The following is a 27,530-nucleotide window of genomic DNA, read 5'->3' on the forward strand; positions in this document are numbered from 1 at the left end:
GGAACGCGGGGACCCTCTCCCTCCCGGTCGGCTCTTCCCTCTAAAACACTCAGCCCACCGACGAGCACCAGCGCGGGCTCTTCCCCCTGGACACGCCACTCCCGCGGCCAAGCGTGCCTTCAGGGGAGAAAGCTGGAAGGAAAAAACCCACCCAGGAGGCTCCCTCCCTCCCGAGAGGCCGCACGCTTGCACCCAGCGCGTCCGCCCGCGGGGAGCGCCCGCCTGCCCGTTCCCCCACGGAAAAAGAGCTAACAAAGACGGAGAGGACAGGGAGAGGCAGCGGCAGGGAGGCAGGGAGGGAGGCAGGCTGGAGGCTGCCCGCCTTGAGGAGACGGCGACGAAGCCCCGCTGCCTCACCCGCGCCGGCGGCTGCCGGGCGGCCCCGAGGCGGTGGCGCCGCGAGCCCCACCTGCGCCGCCGGGGCGGGGTGAGGCGGGGACGCCCCCCTCCCTGGGCCGCGCCCAGCCCCGCGCGCCTGCGCACGGCGGCTTCCCCGGCAAGCCCGCCCCCCGCAGCGCGGTGCCCGCTGGGAGCTGTAGTCCGCCGCCGGGCCTTTGCCGCTAACCGGAACCAGCGGGGGACTCCACTTCCCGTCGGCCTCCGCGTCCTCGGCCGGCGCGGCGCGGCGGTGCCGCCGGGTGCCGGCAGTGACAGCGCCGCCGCCATGGGCTGGGGGACGCGCCTGGGCCTCCTGGGCGGCCTGGCCCTGTGGGCGCAGCGGCGGCGGGCAGCGGCGGCCGACGCCCCCCAGGATGGCGGCGTCGGCAGGGAGCGGCGGGACCTGGAGCTGAAGCTGGTGCAGGTGGTCTTCCGGCACGGGGCGCGCACCCCGCTGCGGCCCCTCCCGGGGGCAGCGCCGGTGAGGAACGGGCCGGGCGCGGGGCCGGAGCGCTGCGGGGGCGGGCGGCCGGGGCGGCGGTTGGCGCCCCCAGCCCGAGCCGGCGGGGTGGCGGCTGCTGCTGAGCTGCTGCTCGGCTTCCTTCAGCCCCTGAATGGGGATTTTCCCTTCCCGGGGCACTGCCGAGAGTAAGCTCAGGGAAGACGCGGGAACTTAGGCGTTCAGGCGGAACGCGGTAGCGTGGTCCCAGCGCCTGGTAGCGGGACGGGTGAGGGCAGAGGGGCGATCGCCGCTGCGGCTGCAGGGAGTCCTCCGGGGAAGGACGCAGGGATGGGCGACCCGGGGCTGCAGCCGCTGGCAGCGGCGAGAACACAAGTTACCGCTGCTCCCAGGGAGCTTGCTCCTCAGCGCCCAGCGCTGCGGCACTGCACGTTACAACAGGTGCTCCGCCAACGTGTGCTTACTCGTCTCGGTGTTACTGCGATTGATCCATCTCCCCGTAGCCTCCAACGAGGCAGGCTCCTGAGCCGGCAGACAGTAGTTGGGGGAGTTTGCTAAAGAAGCTATTCAGCGTGTAACAAAGAGCAGCAGCAGTGATTTCCTACAGATTCTTCTCCTGTAAGGGGAGGAAAGCAAGTATTGCGTTTCACGCACATCATCTGTGCGGGATGCACAGCATCCAGGATGCAGTACTGCTGTCGTTTCTGTATGTGCTATATGAGGAGATCGGTTCTCTTTGGCTCTGTATTGTGGTATTGGCAAGGCAGCACACAGTAACAGCCCAGCATTGGTTTAATGCTCTTGAAAGTCCTCATTTTCCACTGAAGCACTGTTTGTTTTGAAACAGGTGGAATGGCATCCCACGCTTTTAGATGTACCTGCTCAGACTAAGTTTGATTACATGGTGACTGACTTAAATGGAGGGCCTCGACCTCCCTCACCCTATGAGGAGCAATACAAAAAGACCACATTCAAGGTGAGGCTGTTTTTCATGGTGGCTTCACATTCCCTCTGCAGGCTTCTTTATTTCCATGTTCCACTGGAGACTCTTCCTTTTCTTCGCACTTAGGGTGGTGCAATTGCAGGACAGCTGACAACAGTAGGGATGCAACAGATGTTTGCCCTGGGGGAAAGGCTGAGGAGAAGCTATGTGGAAGAAGCCAACCTTCTCTCATCAACATTTAAGCCTTCTGAGGTCTTGTGAGTCTCATTTCCTTGCTGGACCTTGTCTTGCTTCCTCCCTCCAAACGAGTAGCCCTGTGCCAGGGGAGCTTTCTGACCAGCGTACATTTCACCAGCAGACTGGCTCAGCCCTAGGCCTTCATCTTTGCTCAGTCTGCAGAGCCCAGTACTAGAACTCACTCGTGACACAAAGCATCCAATTCCCCAGCAGTCCTGAGAGTGATGCCAGGGACAGATTCATCTCACCCACGTTTAGACGTTGACAGTGGTATTATGGACCTTTATGGTAAGTGAAGAGAAACAGGCATTTCTGGACCACAGTTTAAATCACTGTAGATTAAATAGCTAAACTTCAATGAGTTCAAGCACATCCCTGCTGCTCACATCAGTAATGCTGGGAGTGTCTGGTTTAGGATGAGATAAAAATTACACCAGAGAAGTACCAATTTGTTATCTCCACTGTCTCTGAAGGGAAGTTAGACAGTTCAGATATAGGTGTCTATTTAAGATAGCTATAGCGAGGCAAGATGAATCCCACCACAGGTTTCCAAAGCCAGGGTGAAAGCAGAACCCTCAGTTCCAGCAAGTCCTCCCCAGCTGCAGCCACATCCACGTGAAGGAGAAAGTGCTACTTCACAAACTGCTTTCTCTCTTTCAGCATCCGTTCTACTAATATTTTCCGGAATCTGGAGTCCGCACGGTGCCTGCTAGCTGGGCTGTACCAACAGCAGAAAGAAGGTTGGAGAGACTTCTGACCAGTGCCTTTCCTTTCTCAGTCTTCCCTCGATGCACACACCTCACACATCCCAACTCTCTCTGGCTCGTGGTTCTTACTTCTTCCCTGGTTCTTTGTGCCTGGCCCTCTTCCCCACACTCTCCTGGTTCTGTATGTTCTTTATCAACTTGTCACTTGCTCCTTCTCTTTGTGTAGCTTTCTGCTGGTGCTCAGCTTGGATCTGTTGCCTTGAATGCTGCAATTTCAGACCTACTGAGGAGGTTAGCGTTAACCTGCTTCAGAATCAAGAGGGCAAAAAGTTCCAGGTCCAATGTTCATGAGATGCACATCTGAAAAAAGTTTCTCAGAGAAAATCAAGTATCTCAGCCAAGATCCTTTACCACTTTGGTATCTTGAGTAACTTTCAGCTGTATCCCACAGTTAACAACTACTTGTACTTCCTAGAAATATGCTCTGGGTTTTGAAGATCTTGCCTCTGCTCCCTCTGTATTCAGTTCCGCGAACAAATAGTAGAAGCGACTTACCAGAACTCCTTACACCTCATGACACAGAAACTGATTTTTGGCACGTACAAAACACTAGAAAAAAAATGAACACACAACTAGAAAGCTTTACAAGGGGCACAGCAGACACCCCTGTGGAATTAAATGCTGCGTGCACAGAAACAAGCACAGTGGCTTGTGTTGCAGGTGATAGCTCAGGGGGAATTGCTAGTTGACAACAATGGACTTGAGCACAAAGACTGTGAGAGTGATTAAAGCAGTCTAAAGACACACAGATGCACTGGTGATCACAGAAGCTTCCTTCTCATTCCACAGGATCTGTTGTCATTGTCACTGATGAAGCAAGCTCTGAAATCCTCTACCCCAATTACCACAACTGCCAGCGCCTGAAATGCTTGAGCAGGTAATTGCCAGCCATACCTCCCCATATGATTTCACTGCTGTTTCATTTCAGCAGTAGTAATTTAAAACAGCACATTTTCTTCCTATTTCCCAATTTCTTCCCCTGCCACTTACTTTGGGAATGGTTAGCTAGTTGTATAAAATACCATATACCAAGCAGTGCCACCAGGAGAAAAAAGATATAGACACTTTTTCTTGAAAGACCAATTTAATTTAGCCTGTGTCTACCAAACACTCATTACTAGGTAATGTACAGCTATTCTGCAGCATTGCTGCAGGGCAGAATTAATGTCATCTACATCCCGTAACAAGCCTTTCAAGTGTGAACATATTGGGCCTCCTTTTTATATTCAGCTTCTGGTTTGGGGGTTATTACAACATTCCTGTCACATTTATACCTTGAAGAAACTGAAACATACTCAGCCCTGACAGATTTAACAAAGACTAATGAAGTAAAATAAGGAACATCCTACATAGAAAGAACACTTATGTTTGCAAAGTCAAGTACTCCAAATGCCTATGCCAGGTTGGGCATGGGGTGGAAACTGAACAAGAGAGGCAAATGTATTACAGTTTGGTTGGATTATACATTCGTATATTTTTGTCCAAAATTCAAGAGTTGTCAGAATTCACTTGCAAAAGCTCATTATATAATGCTTAACTCTGCAGGCAAAGGATTGTTCTTGACAGTGGTGAGGTGACAGCCCATAGAAGCAGTACATTCAGCCTCCTCTAGTAACATCAGCTGTCCAAAAAGAGAGTAAACTGCAAGCTCTTCCACTCCCTCCCCCCCAGCCCACCAGCGGAGCACATTTTGTGACCACATCAAGGTAGATTTTTTTAAGCTGCAGTAAGAAGCACTCTCTCAGCTTACAGACTACCTATGCCAGAACTTCTAGCACCTTTGATTTCAAACAGAAACTAGAGCTGTTCCTAAAAAAAATAAAAAGCAAACTTAAAAAACTTTTCCCACCTCCTCCCCAACAGATCAGGGTCAGAGAAAACAAAACTTATGCAACATATTTTGCTTGAAGTACATGGCCAGCATAGGTATTCTCAGCTAAACTTTTTAAAATAAGAGTGTAAAGAGGCAACTGGCTTCTAACAAAGCAAGAGGTGAATTTAAGCTACAAGTGAGTATCTAGGTATTTTCCTTTTCCCACACCATACAGCAATCAGTTCAAAGCTTCTACCCTTTCTTCTTTCATGAGGCAGTTAAAGGCTACTCCCTGAAGACACAGACTTGTACTGTTCCAGTATGACCAGATCTGTTAACTGATACACAGCCCTTGCTTATAGGAACCACTTCTGAAGTGTTCACATACCATCTTATTTTTTTCCCCTCACCTCTGTGACAGCAGATAGCCAGCTCCAATCCTTGACATCTAGACACAAGTGTCTGTCCACTCTGCTAGACTCCCAACATCTGAAATCCCTCAGTATCCTATGGCGCTTCTTTTTACCCCTCACTGATGTGAGACAGCTCCACGGGGCTGGGTTCACAAAAAAAAAGCAAAAGAAAGTCTGATGTGTGAAAAGGTTTTTTTGTTTGTTTTCTAAATTCCCTGACAGGCATAAGTTGAAGAATGCTCTGCAACAGCCAGGTATCTCTGATGACTTGAAAACAATTAAGGAGAAGATGGGTATTGATAGTGATAAGTCTGTGGATTTTTTTCTCCTCCTTGATAACATTCTTGCTGAGCAGGTGAGCTGAGCAGTTCTGTTGCACTGTCACAGAAAGAAACATCCCTTTACCATGTAAATGGAGGAAGCCTAAGAGTGCCAACACCCATTGATCCCAGCGGGTACCCCAGTACCTTTCTATGCAATCCAGAAAATTTATAGAAATAGCATGGTCTTTTTAAAAAGCAAGATGTGGAGTCAGCCTTGCTCTAGGATGGATGAAGACTCATCTCCAGTATTTATGTTCTTGCCTTGAAATCCGGTATCTCTTTCAGATGTACTTAAGTAGAGCTAAGAGAGCAGTTGGGCCTTGCTTACCCCATTAGAAAGTGCTTTCCCTTTTTTGGCAGTCAGCACCTAACAGAGTCATATTAATCCTGGTTCCAGCATACTACCCGTGAGCCAGATTGCTTCTGCTACTGAAAGGGAGCTGGGCATATTTGTACCCCACTTAGTACCTCTTTTTCTGGAGCTAATGGTCTGGCCGTTGAATAGCTCAAGGCATTACACTCCCTTCACATAGAAATGTATCCTCAAGAACAAACATCCATCCTTTTGGGACACAGAGCAAGCCTGTATGTTTAAAACCATCCTAGAACTCCTCACATGAATACTGTAGTACAAATGCTGAGACATGAACAGCTGTTTTCTGTGGGCAGTCATCCATGTGTCTTCAGGCTGAGTTCAGAAAGGGTCAAACCCTATTGTTATGCTACGTCTTCTCCTTCCAGGTGCACAATTTGCCAAGCTGCCCCGTGCTGAAGAACTTTCAGGAGACAGTTGAGCGTCGATCTGTTGACTCGTTGCTTTTCCTTCTGGAAGACGGTTCAAGGTGATTGACTGTATCCTTGCCTCCAGCCTTAGGGTCGTTTTAGGCTTACACAGGGTGGATGAGCTACACCAGCTTACTGCAGCAGACAGAAGTCCTTTCTGATCTGCTGCATTCCCCCATCAGAGGCTACTTCCCCCTAATGAGGTTTGTGTCTCAGCCATCTCAGTGTAAAGTCCCATACCTTGAGTCAGGAATACGAGCTAGGAAAAAGGAGTCCACACTGAGGAGGCCAAGATGTGGGCTTACGTCCTGTTTTGCTGACAGTCGTGGAGAGAGTAGTCTGCAAGGAACAGTAGTAAGGTACTGAGGTAGGCTGTGAATGCCTCAGTTGCCGCGGTTGTTTAAGTGAACCTGTATCAAAGGCAAAAGCAGAAGAGAATAGGAGATGCTTCCAGCCTGAGCACTGAGGCTGCACAGGCAAGGCTGCCCTTGCAGATGCCTAACTACAATCTGAATTCCAACCTGGGAAGTTTATCCCAGGGATGGCACCTAAACAGCTGGGCTGAGAAGTCTTGGTGCTAGTGGAAAAGGTGATGCCAGGCCCTGCACACATGTAACTACTTGCAAAAGAATCTGCTTTTACATGCAGTTAATTACCTCCTCCACAGTTGTTTGTAAAGGTGACCAAGTTGCTAACCTAACAGCTGTTTTCCTTTCAGATTTATTCGCAGCTGCCATATTCATCAGCTCGTCTCACGTGGTGGTATAGGACTGCCTTTTCTGTTAGGGCAGTTACCCTTAGCCTTTTCTTTAACTTGTATTAGAGATCTCGGGTACTAAAAGACTGATTTCCCCCACTCCCACAACACCTGAGTGTTACCCACAGTAACACTCATCCTCCATTTCCACTTAGGTATTCATCAGGTAGAGGGAGTTTCTTCACACCAGAAGTTGTCTAAAGATCTCCTCTTTGTTGAATACAGGGATAAAAACTAATTTTTAAATATAGCTGCCACCTTCTTGAATCCCGTCCCTTCCCTTCCCACCAAAGACCCCAACCACTTCAGTTGCTGTTTTGCAGTCAGCTACAGTCATCTTCCCTAGCTGAAAACCATGCATCCCAAAGTCACAACTAGGGAAACAAAATAGCATAGAGAACATCAAGGAGTTTCTACATTTCCCTTTGTGGGCCACACCTCATGAGACTGCTTGTTAACACCTCTCCCCTCCCAATCTGCAATCACATTAGAATCTGGTGATTATGCAACTGCTGAAATAAAAAGTAACCATAGGAATTGCATTTAATAGTTCTTAGCTACGCTCAAATACATGTTATCAATTTGTAAGAGAAAAGCAGGTTCCCAGGTGTTCATTTGAAATTATTTAATTTGAAAGTTTAAAAACTAGTAGATTTATTTCTGCTTCTTTTATAGAGAAGTTCTTCAGATGAGTGTTGGTCTCCTTTTCTATACCTTACAGAAGAACATTACAGAAGCAGTAGATCCCTCATCTCCAGCTGAAAAGGCCAGGTACAGGGCAGATGTCTTCCTCTAATCATTATCAATTCTGACTTGCTGTCAGCGTGAAAAGCTGCTTCAGAAAGATGCTGAATGTGTGGGGTAAAAGAATGAGTGCTCATCTGCTAGAAAAAGCATGAGTGCTACCAGCTATCCATGGAGGAACACAGCTAACATTTTAGGTTTGTTGGTTTTTTGTTTGTTGGTTTTTTTTTTTTTCTCCTTTTTAACAGAAAGCTCATTCTCTATGCTTCTCATGACATTACCCTTATTCCTCTCCTGGTGGCACTGGGGACCTTTGATCGCAAGTGGCCACCTTATGCTGCAGATGTGACCCTGGAACTGTATCAGCACCAGCAGTCCAAAGAGTGGTTTGTTCGCGTGTCTTACCATGGAGAGGTAAGATCCCAGGGGAAGTCCCTTATACAAATCTTGGGCTTTTGATTTTGCCATACGTGCGTGTAAAGCTGTGAAACAAGACTTGTTCCAAGCATGCTGTTAAGCCAGAGAACAGAGTAAGACACCTAACAGCACATCCGTGGTAGCCAAGATATCTTTTCTGTTGAGCTGGCTATTGATCTAGCTTGAGTTTAGGCAAAGACTTCGAACCTCTGCCTTGACTAGCGTATTTCCCTGCCACAGAATGCATCAGTATCAGCAAAAAAGGGCTTTGGCAATGCACAAGATCTGTGATTTTGTCTCTTTGCCTTTGCAGGAGCAAGTGGTGAGAGGATGTAGAGCAGGTCTCTGCCCACTTGAAGAATTTTTAGAAGTTCTTTCACAGTACTCAGTCAGTCCGGAGGAGTACAATAACCTGTGCTCCCAAATGGAGGGGAATCAGCAAACTGACTCATGATTAAGTTGTGTTAAATTAAAATTAGTTTATTGTCACAATCTTTGACTATTTTTCTTTATAATCCTGCCAGCCTTCCCTATTCTAAAGGTATTTTAGATGAGGGGACTTTTTCCTACCAGACACAGGGTGGCAGAGTGTCACTTTTCACGGTTAGCAGCCAGATGAAAGAAGCCGCGTAACAAAATAGCTCGAGTTCACTTCTGAGGTAGCCACACAAAAGCACAGAGAGGCTGAAAGCAGCAAGGGAGAGAACAGACCTTTTTAAATTGCCATGCTGCTTCAGGAATACAAGAGAAAATATACCTGTTTCTCATATTCTGGGACTGTGGGATGAAGCCCAGCTTGCTCTGTGCTGTCAGACTTGAGAGCTTTGACATAACGATTGCTTTTATGTATGGCGAACTGCAGAAGCCACTGTGCCTTTCCCTTTCTTTTGTCATGTTGGAGGGTTGCTCTGCAGACAGATGAACCTCCCAAATTGTATAGCATTTAGCTACCCCATCTTCTTGAGGGCATTTTTGTGCACACAAAACCTCTCCAGAGAGACAGAAAGCCTCCAAACCTCTTCCCTGCACTCCTGTAATTACAGAAAGTCTGCTGCGAACATGCAAAACAACCACAGTGGTACAAGTATAAGAACATGCACTCTTGGTGAACTCTGCTTAATGTGCTTTAAACAAGGAAGTCTGGGAAGCTGCTATTGACTTCAGCTTTGGGCAGCATTGCATCTATTTTGCACTTGCTGAAACAGGAATACACAAGCATAGCCAACAGAAGTATTTCTAGCTGAGATGACCCTTTTTCCTGTAAGACAGTACTAAGGATCACTATGTTGCCAAAATTCCCATTTTTCAATCAGTAAATAAAACTTGGATCCTGACCTACTTTCTTTGGGATATGTAAAGGCTATGGATATGTAAAATCAGGGGAACACTTATTAAAATGGCCCTGCAGTTTTCGTTCTGTGTTACCCCTTCTCACTTAGCAAAAACAGACTGCAGTGATGTTAATGTAAGTCACTGACAGATATGTGACTGGAGGCACTACAGCACCTTCTCCTGAGAAGCGTGGGCTGAATTTACCTCTACTCTTTCATTAGCCTGCCCCCACCACAATTACATGTTGACACCACGCACAGTGAACAGAGTAATTTGAATACTAAATACATTGCTGGAGGTCTCACTGAACTGCTATTAGAAACTGACAAAAAAGCAAACAAAACATTGTTATTTTCCACCAAGTTTTTATACAGCCTGAAAACATAATGCCATTATATAAAAATCAATGGCCTACCCTTGCTTAAGAACAGTGTGTTCTGCTCTAATCAAGCTCTCTCTTATGCACAGTATAAAGTATTTGGAGAATGGGCAATGGAAGCATTAGGCATATAATTGCAAGTTATATGTGAGGCACGGACTGCTTGGAAAAGGGGTATCAGGGAACAGCATCCGAAACTTTGGCCATACCAGTAGACAATGGGGGAATTCACATACCTTCTCCTAAACAAGAGCTAAGAGCATCTCCCAGCAAACCTGACTAGCAACCAGGTTAAAAATTGCAACATGGTCAAGACCCACAGAACTCAACAGCACGAGTTGTCCTAGTGCACGTAAGATTGTTAAAGGGCACTGCATTCACACTGTTAAAATAATCATATCACTCTAGGCAGGGTAACATACATTTCAGCAACAGGAGACAACCTCAGAAAAACAGGCCAGCTTCTTGGCCGTGGCTAGGAAGAAGCCTCCCCTGGGAATAGGTTACATCATCATTGTCTCTTACAGGGTTTCTGCAGTGCCCTCTTTGCCCCACTCAAGCCTCACCCTTCCCCTCAGTGTGGAAGTGGTTGGGCCATGCATTGGTCTCATCCCACTGAGCAGCTCCATGGTAGTCGTGGCCCACAGTATGAAGGAGGAGTTATTTCTGACCACAACTAGAGTAAATAATTATTTCAGAAGAGGATTGGTGGGACAGTGGAAGAGTTTTAAGACCAAAGGACACAGGTAAGTGGGAAATGCTGAACAGCAAACACAGCACGGAAGAGCTGAGGCACTTCTGAGAACATGGAATAAAAATTTCCAGAAATCAAAAATTTCCCAAGGAACCGCTGCATTTACATGAATAGGCCAACTCTTTGCAAGAACTGGGAAAGACACAAATCCCAGGGGACAGAAAGAGAAATCCAAAACTTTCTTACCCTGGGCTGTTAATATGAGAACTGCTGACGTGAGCAGCTAACATATTCAACCTCAGGTTCCGTCAAAATTGCGCTGGAGCTGCTAACCCAAGTTAGTCTGCCTCCCTTGCTATTTTAGTCCAATGCAGTTAATACAGGTTGGTCAACTTAAACCTAAAAGACTTTTTTTCATTTTGCATTGCAAACCTATCCTCATATAGTATGTTTCATTTAAGGCAATGTTACAATAGTAGGTGATTGGCAGGAAAAATGTCAACTTAAATTCAGGGGTTTGTTTTCTCCTCATGTAAAACATCCTCCTTTAAAGTTTCCAGTATCCCAGACAAAACAGAATCACTTTTCTTTCCTGCCTCATGCTCTGACTCAAAACGAAAACAATCGTAAGCTTAAAACCTGAGTGCGTAATGAGTCATGAGGACATACACCTCTCCGCACAAAAGGTTTGCTGGTTGAAAGTCAAAAGGAGATCAAGAGGATAGTCAGCTTGGTATAGCTGTCAATAAACCCAGCATAATAAAGCTAGCAGTTTGGATTTGGGTATTTTTAAAGCCTGAAGAACACTGCTGATAATGCACTTTAACCTTAAGCAGAAAAAGCATGATAAAGCTATGTGTTACACACCTACCACAATAAACACCATTAACAGAAATTATTAGAAACTATGTGGACTGGCTAAAATCTGAAAAATCTTTCAATTAGAGGTCACCTCACCAGAAAGATGACACAGCACATATGCAAGACAACTTACCTTTTTTAGGTTAAAAATTACTACACTCTACTCAATACAGGCCTATATCAAACATGGATCATTTCTTCTTGAGAAGTATCAAAATAGGGAACAGGTTTCAGCCAACAGCCTGCCAAGGCTGCACGAGGAAAGCATTCACCATCGTGAGTGCAGAAGACCATCACCACTGAAAGGTAGCCTTTTGTGCCACCAGAATGAGAACCAGCATAGTAGATGGTCAGCATACCGAGCACCACAAAATTAAGCCCTGTGTACACTGTATTTGTAATAGCCCCAACACTCTGGCACAACAAATGCTGCATTCCAACAGTCCAAGAAGCATGTTTAAGATTCACACTTACCATCAGGAAGAGTCTACAACATCTACCCAACATCTACTCCAAGTCAGGATACATATATTGTACCAGAAGCACCACCAGCATTCAAATCCCAACCAAGACTGGTGCAGATTAGACCTCCACATACTGGTCTGTCTTCTGAAGCGTAGCCCGTTAGATACCACTAGGAGGTCAGGACTGAACTCGTAAAGCTGGCTACTTGCTTGTCATGTTCTTTGGTAGATTAGCTAGCCCATGATACAGGTACAAAGCTCGAGTTTATTTGGATGGTGCTTAAAACTGCCAGTGGACTTCACAGATGACCTGTTTGCAACAGTCTACTACTTTAAAACAAACAGATTTCAAATATTTTAAACTTTTGATTTAGCAGGCACATTACTTTGCGTTTCAGAAGTTCACCATCTGCTGGGTTTACCTTTTAAGTCTCTCAGCACTCCGGCTGCGCAGCCATCTGGGATGAGATAATTTGAACAGCAGACTGTTTCCTCCCATGTTACTAGAGAGGAAGAGCAGCCAAGCATGTATGAATAAAGTCTATTTCATTCTTTCAAACAAAGGTGGAGGAGGACGATTTGAAAGTTTAAAAAAAATAATAAGAGGGGGAGGGGAAGAAAACTAAAAATGGCAACCCCACTTTCCATCTTCAACTGCACCATGACTACCAGAGCTGAGTCACAGTTACTATTGATTATAAATAAGCAGGAGAGAACAGAGCCTGACTTACAGATCCCAAGGTGAATTTGCAAGGCTGGCAGCTAGAAAACTTTTTCATTTGCAAAGCAAAAAGGGGAGAAGTAGAATCAGAGCAAAACAAAGAAGTTCAGTCTATATCTACTGAGTCTTTTTTCTGACCAGAGCGAGCTAAGGCATTAGCATCCCTTGTCCAACGGCTGGTGCAAACCAGGTAATGCCACTGAGGGTAAGTGCACCTACATGGACTCAGGAGAATCCATGTCTTCTGCATTTTCTGTAAGAAAAATCCCATTAAGATACCCAATGCCAACATCTTAAGTTAGACAGACACAGAAGGAACTTTAATTATCCAGCATCTTTAAAACGTATCCTTTCACTACCAAGTGGCTTTGAAACAGTGAATCCTCTATGTAAATTCTTCTAGAATAATTCACAGTCACCTCAAATCCTTTGCTATTCAAAATACCTCAACAGGCATACCAGGCACTGAGAAAGACTGTTAAAAAAACCCCAAACCCTCCAGGTTATTTCTATGTTGATCAAGAAGTCTTGCTTTGTTCAACATGGTAAAAACAGTCAGGAGTTGTGGCAGAAGTGGCAACACTTAAAAAGGTTGCACTGTGACAATTCCTGTGCAAGGTCCTCAAAAGGGAGCTGTGCAACCATTCAAAGAAGAGGTAACTCCGCTCTACTGAAATAACACTGTGTCATTGTCAGCTCTTTCTAAAATCTTGACAAGCCGGTGCTTCAGGCACACTGCTTGTCTTGTTAGAGGGAAGCACCACAACATACATCCTACGCTTTGTCAAAAGAGTAATTCTCACCCAAAATCACTGTAAATTTGCATGACAGCACAAAGGTGAATTTGGAAGCAGCCAACAGAAGGCTCTGAGACTTGCGTGCCTCCAACGGTGCATGGCTTCACTCGTTTTCTAACACTAGCAACGAAACTTTGGTATTCCGGCCACTGACAGCAATTCTCTTTCCACCTGTTAATGATCAGTTAACTCTGGAAAAACTCACATCCACAAGTATATTAAAGATACTCATTCTCCACATGAAGTTTCTCACTAATAGCCAGCCATTTGAGGAAACTACTCATTGAAATAATTTCAAGTAACAGTAAGTGGAAGGAGGAACAGAGATTATACTCTCCATATATAGTGCTGGGGGACCAGAGAGCAGCCAGCCACAGAGCCCACACTCAGCCCTACAAATCCACATCTGGCTCATCCTGGTGTTCTCCAGGAGCAGGGCTCAAGTCCCAATCCATGTTTCAGCTTCCAGTCTTTCACTCCTCAGACAAAACCATAAAACCTTCTTGCTGAAATTCTCTCAAAAGGCAAGTTTGAAAAGACAGGGGATTAGGAAGCAATCGATGAGAACTGCAGCAAAGCAACAATTTTCCCAGCAGGGTTGTCTTGCTAAAAATCTGCTCACTGATGATTTCTTTCTCACTTTTGCTGTTTAAGTTCATACGTTCCCCACTATCTCGGCCTCTGAGTGCTGGCAGTCAGAGACCCTACCCAATCCAAAGCCCCCAGGGGGACATACAACCCCAGTGCCCCACACAGGGTTGGACTCTGGCGCTTGGCAGACAGACACCGCTGCTTAGGGAAAGCTCAAAACCACGTACCTTGTACTGCTGCAAACACTCACCAGGAGGAAGTGACGGAGACAACAAGTTTCATCTATTCCTTGACCCTCAACAAACTGAGGAAGAAAGTCTGTTAACTGTTGTCCCTCGGGCGTTCCGAAATAAGACTTCACTCCGAGGAAAAACAAGCTCAGTTCAGGATTAAGTGAACAAAAGTGCCTTGCAAGGAGCATGCAGCTGCCTACAGACCAGACTTTTAGGAGCTGCCAAAGCTTACCCCACCTGGCCTCTAGGCTGGCTGTGATCATAAGGAAGAGTAAACAGTTATCTGGCCAGCCACCTGACATACACAGAAACAACTGGACTGGATAAAGACAACAGTTCATTTTTGTAAGAAACAATATATTTTATTTTTCTGACACCACAGCCCTGGCGAGTGGTTTTGTACCAAATTTAATGGAGGTTACACAGAACGTTTTACGCTGGGGAGGAAAAAAAAATAACCACAAAAAAAAATCCTGGATAACTTTTAGTGTCTGTTCCACTCCCACATTAATAAAATCACTTGGGGTTTTAAGAAAAGGAGAATAGGAAACAGTGAAAGAGACTACTGTAGGATGTAACAGTGTCCAAGTCCAGCCCCTTCCTAAAAGTGGGAAAAGTCCCCACATGAGGAGAGGCTCTCCTAGATTTACTCCCCAAAATAACACAATGTATTGCAGCTGCCATAGGAGGAGACAGAAGGGGGACGGAGAGAGAGAAGCCTATTAATAAAGAGTGGGAGGGAGAGACAGAAGGTGCTGGACAGCACGCCATAATTTGAAAAATATGTCCTTAACTTATTATTTATTTCTTTTAAAAGATTCCCCTCACTGAACTTAAGTTCCTTTTTGTGCTTTTCATTAATACTCTGCTCTGAGGTCGTAGTTTGGTTTTTCTATACATTGGAGTTGAAGGAAAATAGTCCAAAGTTCTGAAGATGGATTCTCCACCTAAAGTAAACAGCCTAGAATCCCATTCTCCTCTCACCCCAAAGACTAAAGTCTCTGCTAAAATCCCTTTTACAATATAGTACAGTACACAAAAAACCCCAAAAATAACCGAGAGTCCTGGGAGAAGCCAGTCCGAAGGACGTAAACATACAGAGAATGGTGCAACTTGTGACAAATGGCAATTCTCAAAATACAGCTACAGATTCTCAAAGCAGGTGCCGTCACGGGATACCCAAGTCCACAAAAATAATTTTTAAAAAATAAATCTTAAAAAAAAACAACCTGTTAAAATGAATAATTTTTTTTTTTTTTCAGGTAATTCCATACATTCGAGATTTCCCAAAGCATCCTCTGGTCTCTTTTCACCTATTGCATGGCCAAACTGTACTCCTGAAGCTCCCAAAAAAGCCCTCAGGACTTGGAATCTCATCTTGACAAGGATCAGAACATCCAGTCTTATGGTAGCAGCTTAAAACATCATGTTCCCTGGGTTTCCAGGGCCTTGGCTAAATCCTCCCATGCCAACGTCAGCAGCCATACCTCGGGGCCTCATCTGGGGGGGAATCATGATGTTTTGTTGGGGTCCCATCATGCCCTGCATTGACATCATCATACCCGGTGACCCTACAGGGCCCGGGTGGCTGTACAGCCCCGCGGGGGCTCGGTCCTTGCCTGGGATCATGCCCACAGCGGCCACGGGGTTACTCATTAGCGCGGGCTGGCCAGGCATCGCTGTTTGTGCTGGTGACATCATGCGGTGGTGTGGCCCCATCATGCCTTGCTGCAGGAAGGCAGGCGGTCTCATCGGGTTATGACCTGGCATGGACGGAGCCGTCCCAAGAGGGATATCTGGAGTTCCCACTGGCCCAGGGCCCCCCATGCCAGGCAACGTTAGTCCCATCCTCGGGGTCTGCTCTCCTATCATCCCCTGCATGTGGGAGAACCCAGGCCCAGGACCCTGTGGCTGCTTGCGGCCTGGCACCTCCCCACGAGGGAAATACTGTAGTGTCTGGCTAGGCTTCTCCGACGGGATAATCCTGGACAGGTCAAACTCAGGTATTCCCGTGGCTCCAGGACGGATCACCTCCTGCAGCTCTGGATCAGTGAAAACTGAAGGCATATTGTTTCCAAGAACAGTGAAGGAGTCTGGACCGCCAGGGCCTCCAGTCTTGCAAAGTGCTGGATCTGTCGAACTTTGGGGCAGGTTGGTAGGACGCCCCAGAGGTCCTTCTCCGTGGAAGCCCATTCCTGCTGGGAAGTTGCCTTGTCCACCGCTGGGCCCGTTGTGTGGAAATGGCACCTGCTGTGGAGGGGACTGTACAGGAGGGAACCCCTGTGGGAAGCCCAGGCGTCCTTGAGGTACCATTGGAGACTCCTGGGAACTGTGCCCCATCATCGGGTTGTGTGACATCAGGCCGGGTCCCACAGGGACCCCATGAGGAGGTATATTGGGTCCCATAGCATTTGGAGAGGGCATCTGGTTGTTATGGGAAAGAGGCTGGGTCATTCCCATTGGGCTAAGGGTTGGCATTGGACCCACTGGGTTTGGACCTGAAATTCGAGGATTCTGAGAATTAATGCCCATTCCTAGGGAAGAAATAAGGAATCACATTTAGATAACAATCAATAATCAATAAAGTTATCAGAGACTTTTCTGCAAGGTTACCAAGTCAGCACATATACACACAAAAATTAATGCTAGTAAAAAAACATCAGTAGTGGCTCTGGAAAATGTTATTTTAACCAGAAAATTGATGCCATCTACCCAGCTGCCTCCCTAAGCTTGTCACTACCCTATCAAAAAGGGACTAAAGCCTGCTCTGTAAGTAGGATCTCAATCCAACCCATACCTTTACTATTTCCCTGGCAGTCTAGATGCAGGCAGTAATAAACGTGTCTGTGACAGATTATCAGCATATGGACACTTGTCCACTGGGAGGTGACTGAATCTCCTTTCAAAACGCAAGAAGTGATAAATCAGGTAACCCTCATAAGACTAGGAGGCGGCGATCAATGAGGTTAATGAGCAATCATCATGAACTTATTCAATTAGCCAGCTTCCCCGGGTATATTCAGCCACTCTGATCATTACTGCATGAAACAGATAGCAAAGCTACAGGTAAACTCATCAAGAATTCATTGCCAGTTGCCACTCTTATGAAACATCCACTCATCCCCTCTTTCAACTACGTTAATTCAATTGGGTGGAGGGGCTACAGCCTACTTTTGTATTAAATACGCACCCACAAACATTAAGCTATCAGCAGGGATTAGATTTCTCATATAAACATGCTCACACACAAGACAGCCCAAAAGGACAATATTTTATTTTACTTTTCCTTTAACTCTCTCAGGTAAGGACGAGAACAATTTCCCTCAGTCCTGGCTGAGGTCATCTGCCATTACACATTTCCTATATGAAAATATGTATGCTTTGAGAAAGCACTCTAACACTCTCTTCTATAAAAAAGGCAATCCACAAAACCCAGGAAGAGATCAGATGATTCAGTGTTAAAAAAGCAAAAACCAAACCCAAAACTGTGAAGACTCTATGACACTGCTTTAAGACAGGGGAAGAATGGTTTCCTCTGGGTAACCCCTTGTAGATCTGACCCTTATTCCCATGAGCAGCCTTCACTCACACAAGTAATTCCATTCTGCCTGAGAGGAAATTTCTCCCATACATAAGGGTTTTCCAGATTAGGCACTTTCTAAACAGACACTTTCTGGACAGAAAAAAAAATGGTTGCAAGGAAAATTTCCGTCTCCCCATTTCAGAGCATTGCAACTGCCTTCTTCAAAAACAACCCATGGCTATATACTCTTCAAGGTTTTTCCCTCCCACTATCTTCAGCTGATGAAGCTTCCATAAAAATCACTCTTACTGTATTGTCTGATAGCTTGGGCTTATGTTTCTTTTAGTTTCTTACCTGGTACACTGTTCATAGGTGGCAAGTTTGGGGAGCGTGCTGGAGGAGAGTCATCATCCGAGCTGGCCACAGTTTTGATGGCATCATGATAGAGCGGTGTAGAGCTAGGCATGGCAAATTTGGACATCCTGGACATCATAATGGAGAGGGGATTCTGGGAGAGGGTCGGCTCTGGAGGCATTGTGTAAGGACTGCTAGAGGGAAGATTTCCAGGGAGAGTCACAGGAGCAGACTGGCTGACTGTGGAAGGAGGTGGACCACCTTAGGGGGAAAAAAAAAAAAAAAAGAAAAAAGAGAGAGAGAAAGAAAAACACGTAATTTTTTTCCTTCTTATTTTTTCCTGAAATCCCACCCTTTTCTCCCAGAAATCTCAAAAACTAAAAAACCCTTTTATTGCAAGAGACCGTCTGACTAACATAGTCAATGCCTGTGAAAGGTAACCAGAAAAAATGAGCCTATTGGTCAAGACAGTTAACATTTATTATCCTGGATTCTGCATTTCTACTGGAACTATCTTCAACCTCTACAAATCCACACAAAGAATTATCAGGTACGTCCGAAAAGCCTACTTATTCAACTTCCAGGCACTGAAGAAGACAGACTTACTGGCTTATCGTCTATGCCATAAAAATCCAAATCCATAGTCAATTAATTGTTCCTGCATCCAAACGCCAACTGTAACCCCTTTCTCTTTTTCTTTAGGGGGCATCAAACAAGCACGAAAGACACAGGCAGCACAATGAAAGCTGTAGCAGATATTATGCCAAGGCATGTAGGCAGATTTCTGACAAGCTGCATCAGCAGCTACAAGTAAAACTCCTAGTTTATATTTAATTTCAGGTTTTACGTACACATATTTATTGCTCATTCCAGTTAAAGAAACATTCTCTGCACCTATTAGCTTATCATCCTCTGCTCTCCCAAAACAAGAAATAATTTAATTGCACTTCCAATCTTCTTTGTTCTTCACCGATGAATTTCATGCCACCCAAACTACACGTGAAGAAAAGATGCTAAACCAACGTTGTACTATCACTGAAAAGTCACTGCACGTTCTTCGGCTCACCCCAGAAAAAGGAAAGGAGAATACAGAATACCTGCAATGCCAAAACATTTATGCTTTGGAAGAGCTGCACGTAAAAGCATTCGTTAAGCACGATGTTGGGCAGACTAGAGCATTCGGTTCTGACTTGTAGGTCTGGGCTGACGCCAGGCACGGCCTCAGCAAGCCACGGCAGACGCTAACATCCAGGCTCCTCTCCCGAGCACAGCGACCCAGCCAGCAATCCGGCCAGCTGGTGCGAGGGGTCACCCTCCCCGCCACCGCCGGTCCCCCGGCCCCGGCAGGCACATCCCGGCCACCACCGCGCTGTTACCCGCAGCAGCACTAGAGGGCAACGTGGGCAAACCTCTTCTCCGGGCCTCTCCCAGCCAGGAGACCTTGCCGGGCAGGAAGGCCGCCCAGGGCTGTGGCACTGGGAGCCTGGACCGAGGGGTGAACAAGCTCCGGGAGGGTTTGGGAGTGGGAAGGAGAGGGCAGAGGTGTGCAGCCAGCAGCCCAGAGACGTTCAGGAGCAGAGAGGGCAGTGCCAGCACCTGCACCCAGAGGTCCCATTCACAGCTCTGGCATGCTACTGAATGCCACATACGGTGGTATTTAGCTCTCTCCGAAATGGTTGAAGCCTGAAAAAATGTTAGCACACCTCCCTGCCTGCAGTGGTTAACCAGAAAGCCATAACCATACCTGAACCATATCTAGATACACGACTGGCTAACTATGCTCAGCATCAATTCATAGGAGCCTTTATTTCAAAGCATTTTCATAACATCAGCAGGAACTTCTCCACAAAGCTACAGCCACCAGGAGCTGTAGCAGAACAGCCAAAAACCCTTCCGAGGAGAGATTTCTCCCATTAACACTCCACGTCTTTTCACACCTCTTGACCCCACCCTTTCACGTTCACATCCGAGTGACCAGCCCTCACCCTGACACACGGGATGCACAGTGCAAACCCACAAATACAACAGGAGGAGAAAAAGCACTTGGGCTCCGCTTGTGTAGCCACCAACCAGACCCTTGGACCAAGCACCACTCAGCCTCGCAGCACTGCCACCCTGCAAGAAACCTCCTCCCTCTCCCCTTGCTGCACACCTCAGGGTAACCCGACGAGAACCGAAGAGCCTAGTCGGGCTAGCAGAGGCGGCACTCACCCGACTCCACGTTCCCCAGCATGGCTGGAGAAGACATGGTGAGAGATGCCTTGTGGTTCGGGGGAATCCCAGGGCTCTGCAAAGGAGGCTTTGGAGACGAAGTCCATCCGGGAGAAGGTGCGGGGAGAGACGGAGACTTGAGGTGGACAGGAGAAGCAGCAGCAGACCCCAAGACAGGGGGGGACTTAATGGAGGCAGCGGCAGCTGCGGCAGTGGGGCCCGCAAGCATTCCTGCCAGCTGGGAGGGCGTTTGAGGGGACTTGAGGTTCCCTGAGGGAGACCCCATCATGGGAGACTGGACCTGGCGCATCGTGGGGGATTTCAGGGGGTTGATTCCTGGTGAATGCACCTGACCAGCTGCGGAGATATCCAAGGGCTTGCGGCCGAGGCTGCGCTGTGCAGGGGGAGCAGTGTTGAGGCTATTAGGGTTACTGGTGGGATTGAGAGGTAGTGGCGGCATGTGGCTGAGCCGGTTGTTAGTCCTTTGGTCAGGCCCGATCTGTTCTCTGAGATTTCGGAGACCGACTCCTGGGCCCTGAGACATGGGAAGGAAAGGCCTGGGACCCATGCCATACTCCTGCTGCGGGTGCTCCCCAAACGGCAGCGGCACCATTTTCTGCTGAGAGGAGAGCATCTCCGAGACGCCGGGGCGCAGTTTCATCATCTCTTCCGGCCCAACTCCTGCCTCCCTCAGCTTCTGAGGGACCAGGGGTGGGTTGGATCCCATGCTGACATTCATGCCCATGTCCCCCTTCATGCTGCCGGGGCCCATCCCAAACTCCAGCTCCCTGCTAGAGGCCATTTGTGGGGGTATTCCTTTCGGGAAGTCCCCCCTGGAGGGGCTCATCGGCCCTTCCACTGGCATGCGAGGGAAGATGGGGTTGTTCCCAGGCTCCATGTGTCTCTGGGAGGGCATCATTCTGTTTATCTCCATGCCAGGCCTGATGCCTTCCATGTTCAGGCCAGGAGGGAGGCCCATCTGTTTCTCAGCCAGCTGCTGCTGATAGAGCTCTTCGGGCAGGCCCTGTGGATTGGGGAACCGCTCCCCTCGGCCAGGGCCGCTGAAGACACCCTGGCCAGGAGGGAAGTTTCGTCCATCTGGGATTTTTGGCACTTCATCTGGCCAACTAACTCCCGAAAGCCCAGGCCGGGAAGCAGGATTTGGGACACTGGGGCCCTCTATATCAGGGTTCATCATTCCTGCAAAACCAGGCAGGCGCATCTGGCTCCCGGGCATGTTGGGATGAGGGGCCATGCCCCTGGGGGGCAGAGAGTGCGACATGTTCATGCCTTCAGGGAAGGGCTCTGGACCCCCAGGTCCCCAGCCCTCCCCAGGGGTCATCTGGTAGGGAGGGGGAGGGCCTCGGACCACCCCACGAGGCCCATGCTGATGGACCATCATGTCCTGCAAGGAACACTGCTGCACAACCACCTGCTCTTGCTTTCTTCTCTTCTCCTCATAAAACTCCTGCTGCAGTTTGAGCCAGGCCACCTGCTCGGGAGTCATGTGGTCCAGGTGGTCTGGGCCTATGGGTCCTGACTGGGAGTTCATTGGTGGTGGCCCCATTTCATCTGGGGAAAAGGGCATGTCCCTGTGTCCTTGAGGGCCAAACGGAGCCCCTCCATCTGTCCGAGACCCTGACCCTTTGCCTAAACTTTGGGATTGAGCCATCATGGCCTGTATCGGCCCTTCAGGTTTCTTTTGGGGACCATCCAGCACACCAGCATTTGGAGGCGGCCCTCCGCTTTGCCCTCCCGCAAACTCCTTCTCATCAGGGAAAAGCATGCGCTGTATGTCTCTCAGGGTCTGCAACGAGCGCTCTCGATGCTCCAGCTGCTCCTGTGACAGTCCATCTGGATTCTCACCCAAATTAGATGGGTCCCCACCAGACACCTGCTGGGGAGGACCTTTGGGGTCTGCAGCTGAGCTATTGCTACCTTGGGAAACTGGGCTAACTGCTCGATTATTGGGGGTTGAACTCTGCCCAAATCCTTCTGTCTGCAACGGGGTAGAGTTGGCAGGGCTGCCCACAGACATCACTTTGCTTTCCACGCTGGGACTGTCCTGATCTATGGGGCACGTGGGGCCAGTGGATTTGGATACTGGCGCTGACACGGGTGGAGTCGGCTGCATTTTGGCGTTCTGGGGAGGGTTCTGGTCCTGGGTGGCAGGGGGCTGCGGCTGCGGCAGGGGCTTGGGTTCACTCCGAAGTGCAGTGATCTGGGGGTTCTGCAAGAGAAAGCCACATGTTGTAACTCGTTCATCTTACAGCCATGTCACATAAGCAGAGGTGCAAATGAAATGTCCTGTCTCGCCACCACCCGCCCAGACTTTGCAAGGAAGGGTAGCCTTTATGCAGTGATTACAGAGCAACATCTTGGCCATGCAGAAATATACTTTGCTCAGGTATTACAGCAGATACCCCTTGCTTCTGTACTAGCTCTGCACAATCAATGGGTCGGAAATACACTCCCCAAATACTGCAAGACACAAGCTCTTCTTTGGATGATCCAAAGACATTTATTTGCAGAAGCCTTGGACAACAACTGTCCCTCTCTTTTCCACCCTAAAACTAATCATCCATCTGTCTGAATCACACACACAAAGCGCATTTACCATTTCCCTTCCCACCCACATGTGGTATTCCCTACCAAGGGTACAGTGTTTCGTTCCGCCTTGCTGTTTGAGATGTTCTGGATATGAAAGGACACGATGGTTTCCACCTGTCCCTTCAGCACAGCTTCTGCAGCCCTGCAAAGACAGACAGATGCACATATCCAATTGAAGCTAAGAATCAATATTTCTTAACCGTCCTCCCTTCTACCCTTCAGCTAGCAGAAGGGAGAGTGACTTAACCACACGTATTTCACTCTAGATGAGTAGCAAAAGACGGATGCTTACATCTACAAACTCATCAGCATTCAGGGTTCATGCCTCAGTTTAAGCCATCCTGGCTGCTACTCACTGCATGGATTGCAAAACAGTATCTACCAGCATTTGCCAAAAAAGAACCCACACCTCAGAGGAATAAATAATCACTTCTCAGAGGGCAAGAGGTAGTGACATTCTCCATTCCAGCCCTTTCAGCATCCCCAAAACAAGTAATAACTTTTTTCTACAAAAACGCACTTGATGGAGAAAGTGCACTTGAGAATGTCTTAAGGGAGCACAAATATAACCCCGCTCCCTGAAGGCGTTCAAGCATCTACCTACTTACTTGTTGGCCATCTCAGTAGAAAAGACGTAAACCACTTTGGATGGAGTCTTCTGCCCACTTGCTGGCTCCAAAGCAGCAGTCAGGCCATGGGAAGGTGTGGAAGACCTTGGGGCTGAAGCATTTGAAGGAGTCATGGAGTGTGGTGTGTGCTGAGAATCCTGGGACTTCACATGATCAGCAGAATTGCAGTCTGGAAGGGGAGAAAGAGGAAAAGAGGGGAATCACTACCTTGGGAGCTCTTCAGAAACCGTTTCTGGTAACTGACTAGAGCTTTTCCTCCTCTGAAATTTCCCGCTTCTCCCTGAAGCACTGCTAAAGGCAATTCCTCTATTACCCCATGCATCTTCCCTCTAATGCCATGCTGCCCTTCAGGTACCACTGGGAGAAAGCTCATCTTGGCCCTTTCCAAGGCAAGTGGCAGTTCCCAGAGCTGATCCCTTTGAATTGTCTAATTGTCTGTATGTCTGCCACATAATAGCAGGACAACTACACACTAAAATGAACAAATATAAATATGTCTGTATGCAACGAGAACACTCTGTGCAAAACTTTACTTTTTATTCCCTTCAGCCACCTTAGCCACGTGACCTAGAAAACAGACAGCAAAGGAAAGATGCACAACTGCACTTCTAGTCTGTTTTTGCACTGCCTCACAGAGGCAATGTTGGAGCCAGGAACAGAACACAGAAATCCCAACTCTCTGGCTTGTGTTACCAGCCAGAGTGCTACAAGTTATGTATCTGTGTTGACAAAAGAGGCTTGCATATTGTTCAAAACCCCAGTTACAACAGAACAGTTCCTGAAAGGCCAAAGGCCAGAAGGAAACCAACAGGTTGCATTTGTACTTTCAGTTCCTCTGCGGGAGTTTCAGAGTTACAAAGGAACTTTCCCACCAGAGTCAGGTCTGCACTTTAACTGAGCGGGAACAGGACATTTACCAATACCAGCTACGACAACCTCTCTTCTTCACCTGCTCTCAAGACCTTTAGACTTCGTTGGCTGGAACTTACAGAACCCCAGACAAATAAATGTTTCGCTAACACTTGCATAGCAATTCTGCATCTCACAAAGGACTCAGACTAATTGCGCACAAATCCTAGCAAACATACCTTTGATTTCAGGGTCATCGTTAGGAGTCCCAGCTTCCCTCTGTTCAAAGGAGTCTGCCGAAATGCTCCTCTCTCTCTTCCCCTTCCCCTTGGCACCGTTTCCAGCCCCATTCTTCAGCCCCATGCTCCCACCTGGGCCAGGGAGCACTTTGGGGGGGTGACCTCCACTTTTGGGGTCACAGGGAGAGGGCTGGGATTGGCTGGTGGAGCCCCCTTGTTTGCCCTGGTTGGAAAATTTGGAATCCAGCTGGGGGTTGCCAGATGGGGACATCACTGTAGGGGGACGGACCATCACCTCCTGCTTTGATTTGGGGCTACTAGGGACAGAGCAAAAAAAGGAAGAAAAAAGTGACAAATGACACCACGGATTCATTCAACCCTGTAGGAACAGATTAGAGAGAAGCAGAAACAACCATTGCCACCTTTGCAAGCTAAGACAATTGCTGACAAATAAAAAATGCCTGCAAGCTTAGAGTCATGCAGGCGCTTTTTTGAACATGCCCTGAAAGGGTTATTATCCAAGATGGGATCTCATTGCTCAAGAAGGCATTAGGGCAAGCTACAGACCTGCCAGATCCCAGGAACTGCTGTCACATGAGGACCTACCTCTGGGGCTTCTGTCAATAAAGACAACGGTTTCTATGTGCACAGAGAAGAGCCTCACACCAAGACCAGCTCAGAGTAAACAAATAAGGCACAATAAAGTTCACCTCACCACTCTCCTGGACCCCAACTACATGCTGCAGCTGTGATCAGACTAGGACCACCCCCCCCACCCCCCCTCCCCTGCACCTCCCTATCCAGTTCTACAGGGCGCACAAGGAAAACCCAGCATTACTGCAGCATTCATCATACATTGGGGCGAGCTGCCAGGAAAACACAAACCTCTGACCGTGAAAACAATTAAACCAGCTACAACCTGCCTCTGAATAAGGAAAGAGAAGGATACCATCTCCCTGCACACTCCTGCAAAATGGGACAGATGAAGCTTCTGTAATTTGCCAAAGGAAATTCAGAATCTTTCCTTCCCTCTTTCATTCAGCAAATTGCATCCTAAAAATATTTTGTTTCTCTGGGTTTTACACACATATTAGCCACCCCTTCCTTTTCACCCTCCAGTTACTCAGTTGCTATCGGATCTTCTGCACTGTTTTTCCATCATCACTGCCACTTCCAACAGGCAGTGCTTGCTAGCATCCTCATTGTGGGACTCACACAAGCCATTTCCTCCTTTGGACAGACATCTGACTCGGAGGCATTCCCTCTGAATTACTCTTAAGCTCCAGATGACCTCTAGGAGCAAATAATCAAACTCAAGAATGCTGTCAATCAGACCACTGTAAGTCCCTGGATAGTGCTTCACTTCCATATTTTTCCCCTTCCAAATTAGCGGAGGAGAGATGCTGACCTGCTGCACTGGCAAGTGAATGATGCAGAGGATCTCAGTGCACAGCTGATCAGTTCTCCAGGCTGTTCAGGCCAATAATACGGAGGAAGTGTTTTGTGTGAAAGTACAGAAGGAGAGACCTTCTGCTGCCCAGCTACCCCTCGGGGAAACAGACGATTAGAAGAGGGGGAAGAAAAAAAAACCCAGATAGAAACAGCATGTTTACTCTCCTACAGCCTACATCTGATGGGAAGGAGGAGGGCACGAGGAATGTAGAATCCACACCTCATGGGTTTACAGGTTTCAGCTCATCTCAAGCCTAGCAAACGTGGAGGCTCATCAGCACTGTGCAGCCAGTGCTCAGGTACTCAGCAGGTCCAATGGGAGCATGTAGGAGGACCAGTAAGTCACATGCACCAGTCCTTGGCTAATCCTGCAGCAGAGCAGGGACAGCATCATGCACCAATCCAGAGCAGCTGACTGCAGGCTCTTTTCCTTACCTCTGTGTGTTGCCTGACGGGGAGTTCCTCACTTTGGGGTTACTGGAATGCATTGACAGAAATCCTGAGCTCACAGACTCACACACACGCAGATGGGCTCTCGTCAAGTTCCTCTGGGGAGTGTGCCGCCAGAGGCAGCGTCGAAACACTTTCTGCCACCCGCTTCTCTCAATGCTGGCTGTCTGCTTGCCTTTTTTCTCTTTGCTCCTCTCTGGTTTTGCACTGGGCGCTTCCCTCCTGCAGCTCCAGCATTCTCTAGACGTGTGCCTCCTGCTGCCCAGGGGAAGTCTCGCATCTCCAGGGCACACTGTAAAACCACCCCACAAGAAGAGAACAGAAAACCAGTGAGGAACTTCCCAAGCAGATGTGTCTGGTGTGAAGCAGTAAATGGCAGTTCTACCCACGTTATTGAGAAGACGCAGGAGAAGAGCTTTCAGATGGCTCAGTACAGCTGGGTATTTCCAACCAGAGGCAGCCCTGGCTGGCCATTCAGTTTACAGAGGCAGTGAGGCCATCTTCCCTTCACCCAAAGCAAATCACTCTGGAGTCAACAAAACAGGGAAGCACCTCGTATCTGGACACTTTGATTCTGCATCTGTGCTCAGCTTGAAGACACCTCACAGCAAGTGACTAGGAAGCCAGAATTACAAATCCCCAACATGACTTAGCTATCCAGAATTCCCCTGTGAAGAAATATCAGATTACGGCCATTAAGAACATAAACTCTGCTCAAATCTTTTCTGTCTCCTTGGTCCAATATAACTAGACATATGTTCAATGATGTGTGCTAAGGGTTGCACAAAGGGAGGAAAATAAAATAAAATGCCTTCCTGGCCACCTGTAAGCAACCAACTATGCTGTGATTACTCTGAAAATACCAGAGGTTAGTCACTCATTATACCTATTAGAAAGGCCAAAAGATTACTGGAGAACTACCTTCCTAAATTTGCTCAGCAACACTATACAGACTATTGAGGCTCTAAAAAAAAGACACAAAACCAGAAATCAGCACTTTTTCAGCTTCTTTCTAAGAAACAATATTCATGATGCAGGCAATAAGGCACATAAAACTGTTTCTGGAGGAAGAAACTATTAACTATTGAACATTACTGTTTACGTCC

The 27,530-nt window shown here is 47.7% G+C and overlaps 3 protein-coding genes across 4 annotated transcripts; 1 reads left to right on the forward strand and 2 right to left on the reverse strand.

The window, feature by feature from the left end:
- Window positions 1–664: 664 nt before the first annotated feature.
- ACP6 (acid phosphatase 6, lysophosphatidic) lies at window positions 665–8,518 on the forward strand. Its single transcript, XM_059819691.1, has 10 exons — window positions 665–859; window positions 1,686–1,814; window positions 1,908–2,038; window positions 2,679–2,758; window positions 3,575–3,662; window positions 5,234–5,366; window positions 6,076–6,176; window positions 7,550–7,645; window positions 7,867–8,032; window positions 8,349–8,518. The coding sequence occupies exons 1-10, from the start codon at window positions 665–667 to the stop codon at window positions 8,487–8,489; spliced, it is 1,260 nt and encodes a 419-aa protein (XP_059675674.1). The 3' UTR covers window positions 8,490–8,518.
- Window positions 8,519–15,440: 6,922 nt separating this feature from the next.
- Window positions 15,441–26,480, reverse strand: BCL9 (BCL9 transcription coactivator). Of its 2 annotated transcripts, XM_059831140.1 has the most exons (7): window positions 26,410–26,480; window positions 24,523–24,839; window positions 23,414–23,603; window positions 22,848–22,947; window positions 20,196–22,425; window positions 17,985–18,245; window positions 15,441–16,641 (listed from the first exon to the last, which is right to left on the reverse strand). In XM_059831140.1, exons 1-7 carry the CDS (start codon window positions 26,460–26,462, stop codon window positions 15,524–15,526), a joined length of 4,269 nt encoding a protein of 1,422 aa, XP_059687123.1. In that variant the 5' UTR covers window positions 26,463–26,480; the 3' UTR covers window positions 15,441–15,523. The 2 variants fall into 2 exon arrangements, with proteins under 2 accessions (XP_059687123.1, XP_059687037.1); XM_059831054.1 differs by lacking the exon at window positions 26,410–26,480 and having other exon boundaries at window positions 24,523–24,895.
- An 8-nt stretch (window positions 26,481–26,488) lies between these two features.
- On the reverse strand, window positions 26,489–26,704 carry LOC132319726 (uncharacterized). The gene has a single exon (XM_059831245.1). It carries the CDS (start codon window positions 26,702–26,704, stop codon window positions 26,513–26,515), a length of 192 nt encoding a protein of 63 aa, XP_059687228.1. The 3' UTR covers window positions 26,489–26,512.
- Between the last annotated feature and the right edge of the window lie 826 nt (window positions 26,705–27,530).

This window comes from Gavia stellata, chromosome 1, assembly GCF_030936135.1.
Source record: "Gavia stellata isolate bGavSte3 chromosome 1, bGavSte3.hap2, whole genome shotgun sequence".
NCBI lineage: Eukaryota > Metazoa > Chordata > Aves > Gaviiformes > Gaviidae > Gavia > Gavia stellata.

Bases quoted from the DNA above. Each gene is read 5' to 3' on its own strand.
- LOC132319726 (XM_059831245.1), bottom strand. From the start codon at position 26,704: ATGCGAGACTTCCCCTGGGCAGCAGGAGGCACACGTCTAGAGAATGCT.
- BCL9 (XM_059831054.1), bottom strand. From the start codon at position 24,895: ATGAATCCGTGGTGTCATTTGTCACTTTTTTCTTCCTTTTTTTGCTCT. The intron at 22,948-23,413 runs GTAAGTAGGTAG...CTGTCTTTGCAG, and splicing joins TCTACTGAGATGGCCAACAA to GGCTGCAGAAGCTGTGCTGA. The intron at 18,246-20,195 runs GTGAGTGCCGCC...TTTCCCCCTAAG, and splicing joins GCTGGGGAACGTGGAGTCGG to GTGGTCCACCTCCTTCCACA.
- ACP6 (XM_059819691.1), top strand. From the start codon at position 665: ATGGGCTGGGGGACGCGCCTGGGCCTCCTGGGCGGCCTGGCCCTGTGG. The intron at 1,815-1,907 runs GTGAGGCTGTTT...CTTCGCACTTAG, and splicing joins ACAAAAAGACCACATTCAAG to GGTGGTGCAATTGCAGGACA. The intron at 8,033-8,348 runs GTAAGATCCCAG...TTGCCTTTGCAG, and splicing joins GCGTGTCTTACCATGGAGAG to GAGCAAGTGGTGAGAGGATG.